This window comes from Geotrypetes seraphini, chromosome 18 (assembly GCF_902459505.1).
Source record: "Geotrypetes seraphini chromosome 18, aGeoSer1.1, whole genome shotgun sequence".
Lineage (NCBI taxonomy): Eukaryota > Metazoa > Chordata > Amphibia > Gymnophiona > Dermophiidae > Geotrypetes > Geotrypetes seraphini.
Genome location: NC_047101.1, coordinates 5,942,689 through 5,962,502, shown reverse-complemented (window position 1 = coordinate 5,962,502; position 19,814 = coordinate 5,942,689). Strand labels below are relative to the sequence as shown.

The 19,814-nt window shown below is 42.1% G+C and overlaps 1 protein-coding gene across 1 annotated transcript in view; it reads right to left on the bottom strand.

The window, feature by feature from the left end:
- Positions 1 to 498: 498 nt before the first annotated feature.
- PPP2R2B (protein phosphatase 2 regulatory subunit Bbeta) overlaps positions 499 to 19,814 on the bottom strand; it is a 129,339-nt gene continuing 110,023 nt past the window's right edge. Inside the window, exons 6-9 of the mRNA XM_033926831.1 lie at positions 17,928 to 18,092; positions 7,383 to 7,552; positions 4,097 to 4,188; positions 499 to 1,876 (exon numbers count right to left, since the gene is read on the bottom strand). Coding sequence (XP_033782722.1) covers positions 1,597 to 1,876; positions 4,097 to 4,188; positions 7,383 to 7,552; positions 17,928 to 18,092 — 707 coding nt within the window. The 3' untranslated portion in view covers positions 499 to 1,596. The remainder of the gene's footprint in view (positions 1,877 to 4,096; positions 4,189 to 7,382; positions 7,553 to 17,927; positions 18,093 to 19,814) is intronic.

Genomic DNA, 19,814 nt, shown 5'->3' with positions numbered 1-19,814 from the left:
AAAATCGAGCCTGATTTAACAGCTCAAGTATCTGAGAGCTCTTTTGTAAAGAAAAACATATCTATATCGTAGATATTTTGTATACAAGTCCTGAATATAAGTGGACTTATTTCCATTCTGATACCTTTTAGTGTTTCTGTAAGGTAGCCAGCCTTTGGCCAACACAGCCATCCATCTCTTTCAGCCAGTAAATGAGAACACTGACATTATTTGGTTTATGCCAAAATGACCCCCTCCCCCTTGAAACTTCAGGGGCATTTTTGCCTCGCTTTATTGCAGAAACAATACATCATAAGAAATATCCTTACTACCTCTTATTCCATTTGAAACATCGGCAGCATCCTATGGGTTGAACCATTACAACATACCAACCTGTCTTTCTACCGCTGGTCTAACTTCAAGTTTTCTTGAAATACGCTAATCACCAAATTTGACAAGTTTAAACTTTTATTGATTTTTAATTTTCTTCTTTCATTAATTTATGGAGAAGAGGGTTGGAGGACAAGGAGGGGAGAAAGAGAGACCAAATAATTATTATCTGGGTTACGATAGAAAAGGAAAAAAGTTAGGTCATGCAAAACGGGAAGTTGTCGTGGGTTGTCCGCTGAAGTCCGTGAAGAACCTCTTCAAAGCAGTCAGGTACGCTAATAACAACTGAGGCCTTTAGGATGTGCGTAGTGTAAATTAACAATGCTTTCTTTCCCTTTCCAAAATAAATAAGTCGTGCAGAAGGTTAAAAATTGAGGAATTAAATTACTATAGTAAGTTACAAGGATCAGTAACAAACCCAAAGTAATTTTGGTTTGTAAAAAAAACGTTTATGGAAGGACTGGGCAGGTATTTGCATATACCCAAAAAGGCACCACAGTTTTATAGTATATGATCCCTGTAGATTCTCTGCAGGACATGAGGTGTGAATGCCAATGAATTGGGATACGATATTCCATGGATACTGCTTCAGAACCCATCCAATGCAACCGGTCTTGTTGTAGGGTTAGTTACACAGTCCCACGAAAAAAAGAAAACATTACTTCAAAAAGCACCAAAATAGAATGAGCCTAATTATTTACTAAAGACACTTGGAAAACATTTCTGAGATGGTCACAAAATTAAACAAAAAAAAAAAAAAAAAAGTGAATTCCTTGCAACACATGACAAAAACGATGTATTTTATTGTTGAAAATATGAGCTTGGTTCGGTTTTGTGGGTTTGTTTGTTTTTTTTTTAATTCCTTGCTGTTTTCTTCTGCATGTTTTCTCTTTGTTCAGTGCTCCACTGTTCCGGGTTTAGATATCAGGAAACACACAGTGTCCCCTCGTCCCCCCCCAAAAAGCCCTAAAACAATAGGTGAGGACTTTGGAAATCGACGGTGGCTTCTGAAGACCTAATATTAAACCTTGTAAACTCTCGGTTCTCAAAACGATGTGGTGCCTGATGTCTTCTTAAGGTCAAAAGAACATTTTGGAGCCTTGGTTACTTACCTCCCACCAGTTTTTTAATATGGAGGTACCAAGAAAATAAACAACAGAAGAATCCCATTTAAAACCTGGGTTTCCAAGTGTTGCATCCATGAGATTACAAAATAGCTGTGTCTTCCTAGTTAACCTTGTCCTGAAATATATACAGGTTATTTGTTGCAGCTACGGTGATTATATTTTCTGAAGGATGCCAAGCTGTATGCAAGATCTTTTTACTAAAGTCCAGACTGTCCACGCTTATTTCATCTTTCCTCCGCTTCCCGCCCACACACACTTTCCGGGGCTTTAGAATGGCCCTGGGCTTGCTGTTCTCTCTGGAAGCTTCTAGCGTCACATCACGCTTAGTGTTGCGGTCAAACATCCTGAAGAAGTTGTTGTAGGACCCCGTCATGATGACACTGGAAAACAAGATTTGGTTCAGTTGGCGCAACATTTTATCTTGGCTCTACACTAATGTTCAATCCTCCATTTTCTAAATTTCATGTCTTATTAACTTTTCATAACAATTACAAAAGGAAAATCCCCAGTGAAATCTTTAAGCAAAGAATGACTAATGGTAATGGAGATAAGTTTACAATCTGGAAAGAGAGCCACCAATAAAATAGGATATTTTAAAAAGAACGCAATACCCAAAACCGAGATCAGTTCATAGCCCCCAATGATGATATAGAGAATAGCCATTAAACCACTGATTTAGTTATTCCAGATTTAGAAAACACTATTCATTGACAATGGAAGGCTTCTTATTTTGGAGAAAACTTCCAAAATCTTCCTCTATGTCATGATACTTAGTTTGAAACTCACTTGGGACGTTCCTTCTAGAAGCATTTTTTTCAGCATTCTGTACATTTGGCAGGCCTTAGAATCTTGGGAATGGGCTCCAGGAGTAGAGAAGGGAATTTGAACTTACAGTGGGAATTAGAAAAAGTGATCTGAGGGGCCTTGAAGTTATAATAAGGATTAGGGGAGGCTTGGTGCTAAATGGAGGAGTCTTGTGATAGAAGGGAGTCCCTGTTTGGAGGCCAGTCTACAAGGGGCCACTGAAACGTTCTCAGCCTGGCAAAGAAGAGAATGATGTACAGCCATGAAACTTATGAGTTCTTACACACTTTTCTTGACGCTTTTTGTTATTCCACACTTTTTGTTTCATGACTCCACATCATTATGTTCTTGGTCGGGCTGAGAATTTTTCAGCGGCCCTTCCTATTGTGATGTCATAATGCCTCATTCCACCAATGCCTAAGAGCCAACCTCATCGGTGATGTCACAGTGGCTTGGTTTCTCTCTACTTGTGCCCATTTACTAGATGCATTTGCCTCATTGAAGAGAAAAGTGTCAAGAAAAGTATGGAATAGCTTGTAGTTTCATGGTTCCACATCATTCTCTTCTCAGTTGGGCTGAGAACTTTTAAGCGGCCCCTTGTACAAAGGTGGAATTTCAAAAGGATTTCTCCTTTAACCCGGTAAAGGGTTGAGCTCTTGCCCTGGATGGAGAGCACTCATCTTTACTATAAAGGATGAGGACCAGTAAGAAGCAAATCCCCAACTTTGTGGTCCAACTGGAAAAAACTTTCATTAAGCTCTAGTACAGGGGTGCCCAAAAGGTCGATCGCGACTCACATTGCCTTCGCATTCTACCTGCTTCCCAACACGGTAAACAGAAGCGCCGGGCCGACCAGCTTCCCCCCCCCCCCCCGACATCAATTCTGACGTCGGAGATGAAGTTCCGGGCAAGCCTTCCTCTCCAATGTCAGAATTGACGTCCGGGGGGGGAGGGGGAGGGGAAGGCTGGTCAGCCTGGCGCTTCTGTTTACCGCGTCGGGAAGCAGGGCAGGAGAGGGAGAAATCTGTTCACTCAACTTCAGTCCAGGCACACCCAAAACGGGTGTCTGGCTACACCCCTGCATGGGACCATTTACTGCCTCCTGTAAAGGAGATGCTGAGTGTCCCTTCGTTAACTCTGTGTCAGCCAGTTAGCGCATGGTAAGTGCACTGCACAAGCCGGCTAATTCTTCTAGTCCTGCTCTCCACCCAAGCCACCCCCCTGAGAGAAAAATTCAGAATAATCCAGCAACATGTGGGCAAACTACCACCAAATCCACTGTTGCGCACTGGCCTGTTTCTGGGTGATAACCGTTCATTAATCCCTGGATTCAATATAGGGTTCCCAGATCTGTGTGCCTAAGTTTGAGCATGCTCCCAAGAGGCGCATGCAAATTAACTGAATAATGAGCTGTTAACTGTCCATAACTGGTTGCTAGCAACCAAATATCGAACTTAATTGGGACGGACAACTGGCTGCAATCTATTCTATAAGGCAGTGTGTGCCTAACTCCCATAGTATGATTCGCAAAAGGGAGTGAGGCCACGGGTGTGTCGGGAGCATTCCAAAAAGTTGCACGTGTAGGTAGAGAATACTGGCTCAATGTCCCCATCTTAAGTGCCAGCATTTACATCTAGTTTCAGCAGACGCAAGCCTGGGGCATTAAAGTTTGGGTGTCAGTTTTTGGTGCTGATTGCTAGAATCTGGTCCTAAGGGCTTGGGGGACCCCCCTTAATGTGACCAATAACAGAGGTACCATCAGTGCAAAGCCCAGAGGAAGTAGCAGCTTATCTCACCTGTCCGATCCGTTCCAAACACATTCAAATTTATCAAATATGCAGTCATTCTCGTACAGCGAGCACAGCTTGCTTCGGAGGTAATCGTGAACCTAGTGCCAAAAGGAGAAGGAGACACTGAGTGGGACATATATTTCCAATGCATGCATTTATACGCCATTAGCAGATGACTGCGGGTTAGTAGAAAGTCACCAACCATAATCAAAAGCCAGCAACAAAATATGTTCTGGGCCAAAACACGGAGCAGAGAGGGCAACAGAAGAAAAAGGCAAGGGAGATGTGCTAATCAACCAATATATAATCTAATCTAATCTAATCCTTAGGTTTGTATACCGCATCATCTCCACGTTCGTAGAGCTCGACGCGGTTTACAGTAGGAGAAATAGGAAGGAACTACAACAGAGGGTTAGAGGTAGAAGTGCTATCTCCTCCTCTCCCTATTGGCTAAGGCTCTTAACATTTGCATCTCCTCTTCCTATAGGCTAAGGCTCTTTCCACCTGCATTGTGATGTCATAGAGCTTTATGGTTATAGAAAAAGAGAAACATGATGGCAGATAAAGGACAAATGGCCCATCCAGTCTGCCCATCCGCAGCATCCGCTATCTAATCTAATCCTTAGGTTTGTATACCGCATCATCTCCACGTTCGTAGAGCTCGGCGCGGTTTACAGTAGGAGAAATAGGTAGGAATTACAACAGAGGGTTAGAGGTAGAAGTGTGAAGAAAATTTAGAGGACTTGGGATGCCAAGAGATAAGAGTTTCCTTGATTTCTATAGTATTTATGATGAAAATATCCCAACAAAGATCCAAGTTTCGGCATCTACGATGCCTTCATTAGGGGACACATAGATGTAATCTCTTAAATGCGGATGGGTATAAACAGAGTTTATAACTGAGTCCGAAACTATATATTGGCTGATTGACACATCTCCCGTGCCTTTTTCTTCGTCGTCTGTGCCAAAACACTACATATCCCTAAATAATGACATAAATCTGAGGGTTCTTCAAAAGGTTTTCCGCAGGAAATAGTTGGGGCGGGAGGCGTGGTAAGAGAGCGTGTGCCGTAGAATGTCATGTGACTAGTCACGCAAGCCGGCTCACTTTGCAGGTAGTGATACATTTTGCTTTTGAGATATTTAATAAACAGTGTTCAAAAAATTAAAAGTGCGGAAAACAAACAAACGAACATATTTAGCACTTTAACCAGCCAGGTGGACCCACATACAAGCGCTGGTGTAGTTAGGGCGATGGGAGGGTGGGGGGCAGTCTTCCTTGGGGCACAGGCACCCCCCCTGCTCTCCGCCCCCCTTCCCACTCCTCCCCCTGACGCACACGCGCCTCTTCCCTTCCCCCCATGAACCTGCTGCTTGCCTCAGCGCTCTCTCTGACGTCACTTCTAGGACCCCACCTAGGAAGTGACATCAGAGTGCTGATGCCAATGTAAGCAGCTAGTTTGTGGCTGCTCTCACCAAAAATAAAAAGGTACAGGGAAGGGGCGCACGTGTGCGGCCAGGAAGAGGGCAGGAGAGGGGCGCCACTCATTCCCCGCTATGCCACTGCATGTCGTTTTGAGGTAACTAGTATTCTATTAACAGCTTAGACCTGCCCAATTGCCATTAGAGAATCGGTGCTCAGTGCGCCCCCTTGTGGAACCTACATCAAGGTATCAAGTTACAGAATTGTCCCCTAAGCTAATGTTTCTCAACTCGGTCCTGGAGTCCCCCCTTGCCAGTCAGGTTTTCAGGATATCCACAATGAATATGCATGAAAGAAATTTGCATATAATGGAGGCAGTGTATGCAAATTTCTTTTTGGTACAACGAGTGAGGTGATTAAATTTGCAGATGATATGAAGTTAGAGTAGTGAAGACACAGGGGGATTGCGAAGATCTTCAAAGTGACATAATCAAGCTCGAGGAATGGGCATCGACATGGCAAATGAGGTTCAACGTGGATAAGTGTAAAGTGATGCATGTCAGGAACAAAAATCTCATGCACGAATACAGGATGTCCGGGGCGGTACTTGGAGAGACCTCCCAAGAAACAGACTTGGGAGTTCTGATCGACAAATCGATGAAGCTGTCCACGCATTGCACGGCGGCAGCAAAAAGGGCGAACAGAATGCTAGGAATGATAAAGAAGGGGAGTCACGAACAGATGGGAGATGGTTATCATACCACTGTACCGGGCTGTGGTGCACCCTCACCTGGAGTGCTGGTCGCCATACATGAAGAAGGACACGGTACTACTCGAAAGTGTCCAGAGAAGAGCAACTAAAATGGTTAAAAGGCTGGAGGAGTTGCCGTACAGTGAGATATTAGAGAAACTGGGCCTCTTCTCCCTTGAAAAAAGGAGACTGAGAGGGGACATGATCGAAACATTCAAGGTACTGAAGGGAATAGACTTAGTAGATAGAGACAGGTTGTTCACCCTCTCCAAGGTAGGGAGAACGAGAGGGCACTCTCTAAAGTTAAAAGGGGATAGATTCCGTACAAACGTAAGGAAGTTCTTCTTCACCCAGAGAGTAGTAGAAAACTGGAACGCTCTTCCGGAGGCTGTTATAGGGGAAAACACGCTCCAAGGATTTAAGACAAAGTTAGACAAATTCCTTCTAAACTGGAACGAATGCAGGTGAGGCTGGACTCATCCCCTGCAACACAGATAGGCCAAGCGATGTTGCGTGATCACCTGCAGCCAATTATGGACAAGCAGGGCGTATCATCACGAACCATAAGCGCTTCGTTCACGTTCAATCATCTATCAGTTAAATCACAAATTTTGATCAGGAATTGATTGATGTATATAAGGCGTTAGTTATAGATTGATAGACCTGGGGGCCGCCGCGTGGGCGGACTGCTGGACACGATGGACCACTGGTCTGACCCAGCAGCGACAATTCTTATGTTCTTATGAGTTTATCAGTTCTTGCGCTAAGCTGTTGTTGGAAATGAAACTGCCTCCTTTTGGCATTTTAGAAAGATAAAAATCATTGGCTGTTTTATGCTGCTGTTTAGGTTATTGTTTCTCAAGTTGATACTGGAGTACCCAATAGCCAGTCCCAAACAAATACGCAAGAGACAGATTCGCATGCAGTGCTTCCATTGTATTCAAATTTATCTCATGCATATTCATTGTGGATATCCTGAAAACCATTCTAGCTTTGGGCTCTTCAAGGACTGGTCTAAGTGAAGGCAACCATCATGAACAATTACAGTTATCTCAAATAAGTGTTGTAGTAATTTTCCCATCTTTTTCTTGACCGTGTTGAAATGAAATGCCTTGTACCTGGTAGGTCTCAACTGGCCTGTTCTCCATGTTCAAGTCCCAGACTTTAACGGTGAGATAATCCCTGGTCATGATGTACTTCCCACTATGACTGAATTTCACATCTGAAATTGAGGAAATGATCTCCGAAAAGAAGGATCTGTTACTTGGATCTTCAGGTTCTTCAAAAACTGCAGGACAAAGAAAAGGCTGGTAAGTTAAGAAACCATCGGAACAAGGAAAAAAAAAATCAGATTCTCTTTTCCGCTTGTTGATTTTTACCCGCTATTACAGAACGAACGGTTACGTGAGAAAAGCTTCCAGTACCAACGGACGGTGTGAACTTATGGATCACTCAGCTTGAATGTCTCAAAATCTCCAAATAAAACATTTTTGCTTATTTCAGCCAAAAATTACTTATCTGAAAACAGTGTTGTTTTCGTCGTCTTCAAAACCACCCAACACCAGCACTGAAACACTTATAGACAGAGTCAATGGACTTTGGAGATTTTGGATAAATACGGGACTTCACCATAATATTGGTGTTGCATCTGACGCACAAACTGAGTGGGGTGAACAGATGATTTGACATAAAAAGATGATTTTAAAAAAAAAAAAAAAAACAGCCGCCTTTTACCCACCTTTTGTTTTTCCCTTTTATGTTTCTTCCTCTCTTCTATCAAAATTGTAACTTTTTCCCTATTTAGCCTCACATGTCTTGTATGTTTTACCCTCACATTATTATGAATTTAGGTTTTTGATTAATTTGTAAAGTAAGTTTCTTGTCTATACAACAAATTTGTTTTTATGTCATTTTTAACATTGCACTTGTTTCATTTATTAATACATGTTATTTTTATTGTACATCGCCTAGCAAATTATATAGGCGATTCATCAAGACTTAATAAACTTGAAACTTGAAACTTGATACCTTGTTAGAGAAGTCCAGACATAAATTGAGCTTGGTGCCCTTTTCCGTAGAAAAACCTTTGAGGTCCCCAATTGCATTTCAAGGTACCTTTGTGGATTTATTTTTTTTTTTTTAATTTAATCTCTTAGATAGATCTCCTTTCTTCATTTGACATAAGGATCTGTCACCTGTTTATTTATTTGTTCATTTTTATAGCCTGTCCTCCCCAGGAGTCCAGAAAGGGTTATAATAAAATAAATTTAGAACTTCCCTAACTGTCCCAAAGGACCTGAGAAAACAATTATTAAATAGTAACGATATAACAAAATTCAATAATAAGAAATAGTATAAATGACAAATTTATAAGAAATAAAAAGAATACATTTAAAGTAAAGCACAAAACCCCTCAAAGTCTCAAAGCAGTTCAAGCAAGACAGATGAGGTGAAGTCGTGCCAGCAACAACACGATCTTCAACTGCAGGGAGCAATCATAGAAACATAGAAAATAACGGCAGGAAAGGGCCACAGCCCTACAAGTCTACCCACTCTAATGACCCAACCCCCCTAATTTCTTCCTTGAAGTGAACCCACATGCTTATCCCATTTTTTTCTTAAAATCTAGCACGCTGGCCTCAACTACCTGCAGTGGAATATCATTCCAATGATCAACAACTCTTTCGGTGAAGAAATACTTCCTGGTGTCCTCGGCACCAAAACATCAGCACCAGACCACATCACCAACGGGCCATAGCACTCTGGCAAGTGGGCAGAAGACCAGCCGCAGGGCCCAATGGTCAGCCCCTCCCAACAGCCAGGATCTCTGATATCCGTCATACCACTTTCGGCCCCATCGGCTGTTCCTCTCTGCCCACCAGACTCCCTCCATCAAAGGCCTCCCTCCTCCGCCGCTGCTGCTCCCAGGGCTCCGTGTCTGCGGCACTGCTGTTTCCAGACTCGGCTCCACTCCCACCGTCCTCCACGGCCCGTCGCCCTCGTTCTCCTGCGCTTTAAGGACTTTTACAAACAACTTCTACTTCGGAACTGTTAATATTCTGTTCTATTCTCGATATTTATATCCTGATGTTTTAAATCTGTGTCTGATAGCTTCAGTCCCTGTTTCTCTTAGGTCACCACCTGATTTAAGTATACAGAGGGAGGGAGTGGCCTAATGGTTAAAGCTACAGCCTCAGCACTCTGAGGTTGTGGGTTTGAGGCCAGCACTGCTCCTTGTGACCCTGGGCAAGTCACCTAATCCTCCAGTAACATTACCCCAGTTACATTAGGAAGCTTGTGAGCCCACTGGGACAGAGAGGGAACCTCCATTGTTAGGTGGTACCACTTTTCCTATTTGGTTTAGACCAGTGGTTCTTAACCTGGGTTCGACCGAACCCCAGGGGTTCGGTGAGTCAGTCTCGCGGGTTCGCGGAGGTCAAAACACACCTCCGACTCATATAGCGCTTCGGTCACGTTCAATCATCTATAAGTTATTCAGTGATTTTGATCAAGACTGATCGTGTACTCGGTTTCTTGATCTATCAATCTGTAACTAACGCCTTATATACATCCATCAATTCCTGATCAAAATTTGTGATTTAACTGATAGATGATTGAACGTGATCGAAGCGCTTGTCCATAATTGGCTGCAGGTGATCACGCAACATCGCTTGGCCTATCTGTGCTGCAGGGGATTTGATGCGCACAGTAGTCGAATTGTAACTGTTGTGATGGTACGTCGTGTGATACCTATCTTAAGATTTTAATCCCTTACTAACTATGTCGAGCAAAATACGAAAGTGGTCGGACGAATATGTACAATATGGATTCACATGTATAACGGAACGTGATGGGAGTCAGCGTCCTAATTGCATGATTTGCAATGCCAAGTTGAGTAATTCTAGTCTAGCTCCGGCAAAACGAAGGGAATAAAGAAGGGTTCGGTGAACACGCATATGAAACTGGTGGGGTTCAGTACCTCCAACAAGGTTAAGAACCACTGCTTTAGACAGTTACTTTTTTGTACGAGTCATAAGGAGCTGCAGTGGGAATTGAACGCACAACCTCAGGGTGTTGGGGCATCTGCTCTAATCACTGGACCACTCCCTCCACTAACTAATAATAATACGCAACACAGGGCCAGGATTGTGGCAGCCAGCCGTTCGCTCTCCTACAGTGGGCTAAAACGCTGAAGACAAATAGCAGCGGCGTGAGCTTAGCTTGCAAACTGTCACACTGCGTGCACTCGCTTGTCCTCTTTTTAGCATCGATCATATTGTCGTACCATGAAAGCCAGACAGCAGGAGAAATGCCTGAAGTTGCTGGTTATAAAGAAGGATATAAAACTGCTGGAGAGGGTGCAGAGACGAGCAACTAAACTAGTGAAGGGTATGGAGAAACTGGTATATGAGGATCGACTTAAAACACTGGGATTGTTCTCCCTTGAGAAAAGGAGACTGCGGGGGGATATGATCGAGACCTTCAAAATACTGAAAGGAATCGACAAAATAGAGCAGAGAAGATTATTTACATTGTCCAATTTGACACGGACAAGAGGACATGAAATGAAGCTAAGGGGGGACAAGTTCAGGACTAATGTCAGGAAGTTCTGCTTCACACAGAGAGTGGTGGACATCTGGAATACTCTCCCAGGGGAGATTATTGCGGAATCGACAGTCCCAGGCTTCAAAAGCAAACTAGATGCATATCTCCTTGAGAAAGGCATATAAAGATATGGTGGCTATAAATAAACCAGGTGTATACCTGGCGGGGCCTCCGCGTGTGCGGATCGCCGTACTTGATGGACCGAAGGTCTGATCCGGAGATGGCGCTTCTTATGTTCTTATGTTCTTATAACTCGCAGTATGAATTGGGTTGGACTTCTGTAAACGGCAGGAATTCTGCCGACTTGCAGATTGCGAAAAGGAAGAGTTAGAAATGATCTTCCCTGGCCTGCTGAGAACCTCTCTCAGCTCCAAGACCTGCCATAATGTTTGACACCAGCTGGGCTGCCTCATGAGGCCTCGTAATGGTTACATCATTTCAAGAGCATTTGTCATGGTGTCCAGCAATAAAAGTGCAAAATTAATTAACACTGTAGATTGGGGAAATTATTATTTATTTTTTTTGGGGGGGGCTGATAATTTTCCTCTTCCTTTCTAGGCTTCAAGTAGAGAGCTGCACGGGGACGACGGGGACCCACGGGGATCTCGCGGGTTTCCCCTTTGGGTCGCGGGGATCCTGTGGGGACGCCTCTGAGGGTCACGGGGTTCCTGCAGGGTTGGATGCGAGGCTCATCTTCTCCCTACCTGCCCTGCCGCAGCACACAGCCGATCGGAACAGAAGTCTTCCACAATGTCAGCACTGACGTCGAAGGGAGGGCTTAAGCAAAGCCCTCCCTCCCTCCGACGTCAGCGCTGTGTGCTGCGATCGTCAGAGGCATACCGAGGGGGGGCGGGGAGGGCGGTCCGCCCCGGGTGCAGCCATAAGGGGGAGGGGGAGTGCACAGCCGGCCAGGTCCCCTTACCTTTGTGGCGTTTCCTCCGACTGACCGACCGACAACAGGCCCGGTCCGACAAATCTCCCTGCCCTGTAGCCATGAATCTAAATTACTTTCTTACAGCAGCTTCAATACTCCAGCTGCTGTAAGAAGGTAATATAGATTCGCGGCTACAGGGCAGGGAGGTTTGTCCGACCGGGCCTGTTCTGTTGTCAAGTCGGGCGGGGAAGCACCACAAAGGTAAGGGGCAGGGAGGGAGAAAGGGAGGAAAGGTGGAGTGGAGAGGAAAAGACGCTTAAGATAAAACTGAGGGGGGAGAAGGACGCTGAAAGGACATGGGGAAGACGGAGGGGGAGAAGGACGCTGAAAGGACATGGGGAAGATGGGGAGAGAAGGACGCTGAAAGGAAATGGGGAAGAGAGAGTGGGGAGAAGATGCTGGCAGGGAAGAAGACAGAGATGCCAGACTATGGGGGGAGCGGAGGGAAGAAGATGGGTGCCAGACCAATTTGGAAGGGGGGAGAAAGGGAGAGGCACAGTTACAGAGAAAATGGAAGACGCAGAGAGAAGAGAGATAGTGGATGGAAGGAATTGAATGAGAACATGAGGAAAGCAGAAACCAGGCAACAAAGGTAGGAAAAAAAATTCTATTTCTTTCTTTTTTTTTTTTCTTCAGGATAAAGTAGTATATTAGTTGTGTTGATAAAAATTTATAAACATTAGAGGCTCTGGTAGAAACCCGTTTACAAAGTATGTATTCTTCCCAAGTAATATTTCCAAATTAATAAAGTCTTTTTGCTTATTTGTAAATAGGTTTCTACCAGAGCCTTTAATTCAGTAGCATAATTAAATGAAATAACTATTTCTGTAGTTTATAGGGACGGGTGGGGATGTAGGGGATTCCTTGTGGGGACGGAGGGATTTCTCACGGGGATTGGTGGGACTTTAGCGGGGACAGGTGGGATTTCTGTCCCCGCGCAACTCTCTAGCTTCAAGCTCATCTGGAAACTGCTGCACCTTTCACACTGCTATACGAAGGGGTGCTGAAAAGTTCTCTGCCCTCAGAAACAAAATTCTCTGTTTTGACAGTTGATTGAACCATATCCACATCATTCTCTTCTTGGTTGGGCCGAGAACTTTTCAGCATCCCCTTGTAGTGTGAAGAGTTTCAGTCTCTGGTAACCAGAGTAGAGATTGTGATGTCATAATGCCTCATTCCACCAATAAGAGCCAGCCTCATCAGTGATGTCACAATGGCTTGATTGTCCTAGACTTGGCTCACTTTTATTACATACGAGGGGGTGCTGGAAAGTTCTCAGCTCAACCAACCAATTTCCTAAATTCTGAGCGTTATTATGCCACTGTAGCTGATTAAGGGCTCCTTTTACAAAAGCGCGCTAGCGGTTTTAGCGCACGCTAGCCGCTACTGCCTCATTTTAAGCAGGCGGTAATTTTTCGTCTAACGCATGCTAAAAACACTAGCGCACCTTAGTAAAAGAAACCCTAACGGTGTGGTTAAATAAGTTATACATATTTACATATCATATTTGCAGTCCTTAATCATTGCACTGACATACTAATTGTTGAAAGAACAGCTGAAGCGCTTAAGATTCAGACGTGCAAACAACCGGGCTTTGCCCCGTGGTCTGGTCTGAGAATAACACCTTCTGAGCACTGATTTACATAATCGATTTTAAGTGCGTTAAAATACTGCCAGTCCTATTTATTTTTGTATTAATATTTGTCGACATTTGCTTATTGCCGATCTGAAGAAGAAAAGTTACCTTTGAAAGCTAATCAAAAAATGTTGGTGATAAAGAAGCCTAACTCGGGTTCATACAAGGGGGGCCTTAATTTGTAATAGATGGTCCCTGCTCAGAAGAGCTTACAATCTAATATGGACAGACATGATGTATGGATTGGGGAGTTTCTAGCAGAGAGAATAAAGGATGAACATAGGTGTCACACAACGAATGGGGGTTACGAGTTAAAAACATAAGATGTAACAAACATAGCCAACTTATTGAGGTGTGTCTGAAAATCTCTTTTAACCCTTTCAGGACCATAAGGATCGTAGGCCAATTTTTGTGGTTTTGACGACATTTTTATGGTAAAAAGGGCTTGCAGATGCAAAAAAAATTGATTTTTTTTGTGAAATATCATTATTTTTATTTAAAAAAATCACACTTCTGGCTTATGGACAGTGTGGCAAGTGAATCTTCTCGTCAATCTGGCAACGACGCTAATGAATGAATGTCGGAACCAGTTTGTTTACATAAAGGCAGTATCATATGGAATCCGTACATATCAAATTTAGAACTGTAGACTATCCCAATCAAAATTGATAGGATTTTAAAGTTATGGGACAAATATGTCCCTTGGTCCTGAAAGGGTTAATCAAGCCTGTAGCACCCATCATGATGGGATATATTTCTATACTTTTCTGCCACATTTTCTTGGTTTCAAACTGCATCACTTGAATTTGAAGATCTCTTTCTTCACTTGATGCACAGAATAATCACATTGCACCGAGAGCTCCATTATCAATGCTATTCTTGTGTTTTTCTCCTTTCCACAATGTGAAGAATTTACAAATGTCTCCTGCGAGGGAGCAGACACTTAGCATTTGCCACTGCTGTTACATTTATTTTACATGAAAATCAAGTAGAATTAGGAAAGTACTTGTTCTTTTTTTTTTAAATTCCAAATAAGAAGTCCTCCCACAATTTCCCCTCTGAATTGAAATTAATGCATGCTGTGAGGATGAAGATTTTAAGTCAATCACTGACACTTTCTATTGTTCAATGAGAGAGTAATTATCTTAGCAGAATTGCTTTTGACAAAGTAGCTGAGTGGCATATGCACGGTCTGTCTCTGTTCCTGTTTTGTGGAACACAACACATTATCCAAAATGCATTGCTTTCCTGGCACTGTTCCCTTGTGGAAGTTGAGTATTACCGACTGTATAACTTGTTCATGAAGGAAATTAAAGCCCGATTAGCACAGAAAGATTCCAAATGATGGAAAATGTGCTTTAATGCTGAAGGTAAGTAAGGGGAGAGGCTCTTGCAAGCCATGGCGTGGTCTGCTATGGTGCATCAGCGATGTCACTAGTCATGGAAACCTGAAACTCATGAAAAATGTGAATTTGTGGCCCATCAGCCAACAATTATGAAATCAGGAACATGGCTTTTTCGGTATCCACTACCATAACGCTCTAAGACTACCTATTTTTGTTCTATTTCTATCATTTAAATTTCTCCAGAATTTTACTGTTCAACGGTTCCCCCTTCTGCTTCTATTCCTTTCTCTCCTCTCTTCTACCTTCCAAAGTATTTAGATCAATGCTGTCTTGTTAAAATGTTTATTTTTCCTCTAACTCTACTTTTCACTTCTCTATTACCCTCCAGGTACTTTAGTTAGATTGTGAGCCTTCGGGACAGTAAGGGAATTTTTCAAGTACCTTTCTTATTTCTAATCTTAATGTATATTTTCTGTAAACCGCTTAGAACCTAACGGATGGAGCGGTATATAAGAAATAAATTACATTACATTACATTACATTACATAAATAAATGGATAAGATGGGAGTTTCTGTGGGTTGTTTTGGGGAGTTTTTTTTTTTTTGGGGGGGGATACGGGGGAAGGAGAGAAAGGGAGCAGATTATTTAAAATTTCAATTTTTTTGGAGGAGGGTAACCGGAAATTACACGGTTACAAACTGTATGGGGCCCTCCACTTGACACAGCCTTCCCATTCCGGCCTCTCTGGGCTCCATGGCAACCAGCTCCATGGCGATTTCCATCATCATCTAATAATGGACCGATCACTCAGCTTCCTTTGACAGGGAGGTGCGTGTTGAGTAAAGGTCATCTCTCAATGCGGCTCTAACCCAGAGTCTCCACTGGGAGCAAATTATTTCTATTCAGGTAAAGAAGGGTTGATTACAGAAAATCAGGGCGAAGGTAGAGAAGGGCAAACTTGAAGCATAGAAAATATTTCCCATTTCAGAAACTTAACTGCAAAGTCTTCTCTCCTTAGGAGTGGATGGTAATACGCTCAAATTTCGGTCAAAGCAATCAATATTTGGCAAGAAATATGCAATTAGACTCCAGAGAGAGAAATAGTAGCTTTCAATAGCTGGAAAGAAAACGGGGACTGAAGCCTGTTTAACTGCACCAGATGCAGGATACGCCAACATGAAAGAACTCATGAAGGTTAGAGGCTGGCTTATGACATATTTTAAATGTGAATTTTCCTCATGGCACATATTAAAAGAGGATGTGTATTCATGAGCAAGTATTCACGAGCCTAAAAATTTAAAGGGCACAGAAATTTCTTGTAAACGTACATACACCTATGAATTAACCTACCTAGAATTGATGTGTGCAGAAATTGCATGCCGAAAAGCAGATGAAGGGAGAAGCTATCAACATGGGCTCCTGTTAAGATGTTATTTTACTGTTAACCCTAGTTTGTTTGTTTTTTCCAGTTTATGTTTTATTGTTAATTTCATTCATTGATTTGCCCCTTGTTTTGTTTTATTTTTTTAACATTTAAATTTCTCCAAAATTCTATTGCTCAACGGTTCCTCCTTTCTGCAGCTATTCCTATCTCTCTTCTTTTCTACCTTTCAAAGTCCTTAGATCAATATAGTCTTGTTAGAATGTTTATTTTCTTATTTTTTTCTTCTATTTCTATTTCTTACTTTTATTACTCAATTAATTGTTATTTTTCCAGGTACTTCAGTTAGATTGTGAGCCTTTGGGACAGTAAGGGAATTTCAAAGTACCTATTCTTTATTTATTTATCTTATTTTTATTGTATCCTTTAATGTATATTTCTCTGTAAACCTATATTACTTATAATTTTAATGCACACTATTGTCTATTTTCTGTAAACCGCTTAGAATCCTAACGGAGTTTAGCGGTATATAAGAAATAAATTACATTACATTACATTATTAATAACTAGTTCTCATTGCAGAAAATGGGACCTGTTAGTAGTACTTCAGACCTGTTAGACCTTTTACTTCAGTCAGCTATATATTTATTTTGTTTTCCCATCCATTCTGTGTATTTACCCTTATTTACCCCTCCTTTCCTATTATAAATTGTATTTCTTCCCCCTCTTTCCCAATGTTTCCTGTCCAGATTTGTCTGGTTTGTTTTAAATTGATTTTAATATTTTATTATATTATTGTTAATTTTTATTATGTATTTTCTGTAAATGTAAATCGCTTAGTAGTTACGATAGGCGATTAATCAAATATTGAATAAACCTTGAAACCTTGAAACCTTAAAATACCATCTTAACAGGAGCCCATATTGATAAATTCCCTCTGTACAACTGGAAAAATGTATTTTAATTAACAACTTATTTGGCCATAAACACCTCTGATGTCAATCACTGATCATGAACATAAGAATTGCCATACTGGGGATCCAAGATAGCTTCTGACTAGACCGAGCGGTGCCCCGCTAACAATTTACCTTTCCGGGTGGCAGTGCGAGCCCGCCGGTTTAAAGCGGGGCTGCATGCCGCAGTGCAGCCCCGCTTTAAACCCGTAGACTTGCACTGCAGGGAAGGCTGCAAGAGCAGAGCTTGGAAAGGGAGAGCAGGAGAGTCGGAGTGCATGAAAGTTAAAGAGAAAAAGAAAAAAAGGTTGGGTCTAGACGCATGCGCAGACCATCTACAGATGGTCTGCGCATGAGTTGGGATTGCAGATCTGCGATCCATGGCAGCAGATGGAGGCGTTCCTCCGATCGCCCCCCATCTGCATATTTGAGTTTAGGGAATTCATCGGACCTGTCCGGATCGGAATCTAGCCCTATGTCAATTTGCACTTGCTATATAATTAGCACTGATAATTGGCAAGTAACACCTAATAGGGAAAATGCTTGAGTACCTGATTGTAAAAACCGCTTAGAAAACCTTGATAGGCGGTATATAAAATCCTAATAAACTTAAAACTTAAACTTAAACTTAAACTTAAAACTTAAACTTAATAATTAATGCTAATTGACACTAATTTGATGACATGCAGTTTTGTCAATACCTGGAACCTGGCACCATCTTTCAGTTTGGAATTTAGCCCTTACCAATAACTTAAGACCACAGTTAAAACAAATAAACTAGAAGCTCAGTTTTGGGAAAGAGCTTACATTTGGCGTGCTTGTCACACAGAGCTGATGATCGCATGTCACACAGTCTAATTGTCCCTTTACTGCTGCTGTACACGAAAGTGTTGCAGTGGTGTGGGTGAAATTCAGCGGCTGTGATCACTTCAGTCAGTTCTTCCATATTGGCTGGCTTAATATCTACAATATCTGGAATAGGAGAGTCAAGGATAAAGCCTCAAACTGAGCGCTTGGATTGTAAAGTGTTTGTGGGGGGGGGGGGGGGAGATGTCCTTCCTGAGTGGGAAGAAACCCACAAACCTTATTTCATTACATTACATAAATTCTTATATTCCGCAACAACCTTGCGGTTCAGTGCGGTTAACAGCTGCGAGATACTAACCATTTGTAGTATGATCGTAATAGATTAACCAAAATATTTACCAAACGAGTGGGTTGTCAGTGATTTTCTAAAGACTAGATAAGAGGTTGAGATTGATATGTAAATACTAACTTGTTTGCCCCATGTAGCTGCCAAGTATGCCAAAGTTTTACTACGAAATCATTTATAAACACATCTTTTTACAGAAAGTCAAAAAATCATATCGACGCAAGTGTTTTCGAGTAGTAAAATTGAAATGATCCAAAAAGTAGCTGGGTCCATTCAAAGCCTTAAAACATACACAACCAAATTTGAAAACTATTCTGGCTTCTATTGTCGACCAGTAATACTGCGATAAGTGATCTGATCTTTTCAATCCGAAAATCAGCCTTACCGCAGTATTTTTAATAATCTGCAACCTTTTTACATTTCTATTTTCACCCTCCCAGTTTCATACTTCAGTGTGTCTCAATAGTATTATTTCTACAGTATAATCTTAGCCTGTAAATGGCACTTCTATTTAGATACTAAGGGCCAGATTCTGCGAACGGCGCCGTCATCAGCGGCCGCCTACAAAAGTGGCGCTATTCGCATGTCTGTCACGCTACGGCACCGTTTGCAGAATCGCAACCGTGTCAAAAGTAGGCCCTGGAAATGTAGGCCAGGGTTTGATTTTCCTGTGACGGGAATCACGCCGACAGACTAAGGGGGGAAGTTAGCAACATAGGCCACTGAGAGTGGAGGAGTGGCCCAGTGGTTCGAGCAGCTGCCTCAGCACCGTGAGGTTCTGATTCTATTCCTTGAGACTCTGGGCACTTCATTGCCCCAGTGACAAAATAAGCACCGGTCTAAAATACGGAAACCATTTTGATTGTAACCACACAGAAAAAAGCGTTATATCAAGTCCTTTACCCTTTCTGCCTGCAGTACTGTGGGTACATCAATAAATATTTCTAAATATTACAGCGACATATGTATGTATAACACATAAACATGCTATGTAACATATATGTATATACATGTAGATGCACGGTACAGAAATATGCTATATAACACATAAACATGCTATGTAACATATATGTATATACATGTAGATGCACGGTACAGAAATATGCTATATAACACATAAACATGCTATGTAACATATATGTATATACATGTGGATGCACGGTACAGAAATATGCTATATAACACAGAAACATTCTATGTAACATATATGTATATACATGTAGATGCACGGTACAGAAATATGCTATATAACACAGAAACATTCTATGTAACATATATGTATATACATGTAGATGCACGGTACAGAAATATGCTATATAACACAGAAACATGCTATGTAACATATATGTATATACATGTGGATGCACGGTACAGAAATATGCTATATAACACAGAAACATTCTATGTAACATATATGTATATACATGTGGATGCTGGAGACCTGGTAGCTAGACCGAGGCATGCCTGGCAAAACCACCTCACCTAGCTGTTGCTCCCTATCAACCGCCAAAGGGTTAAAAGATTAGGAGGAGTTTGCCAAG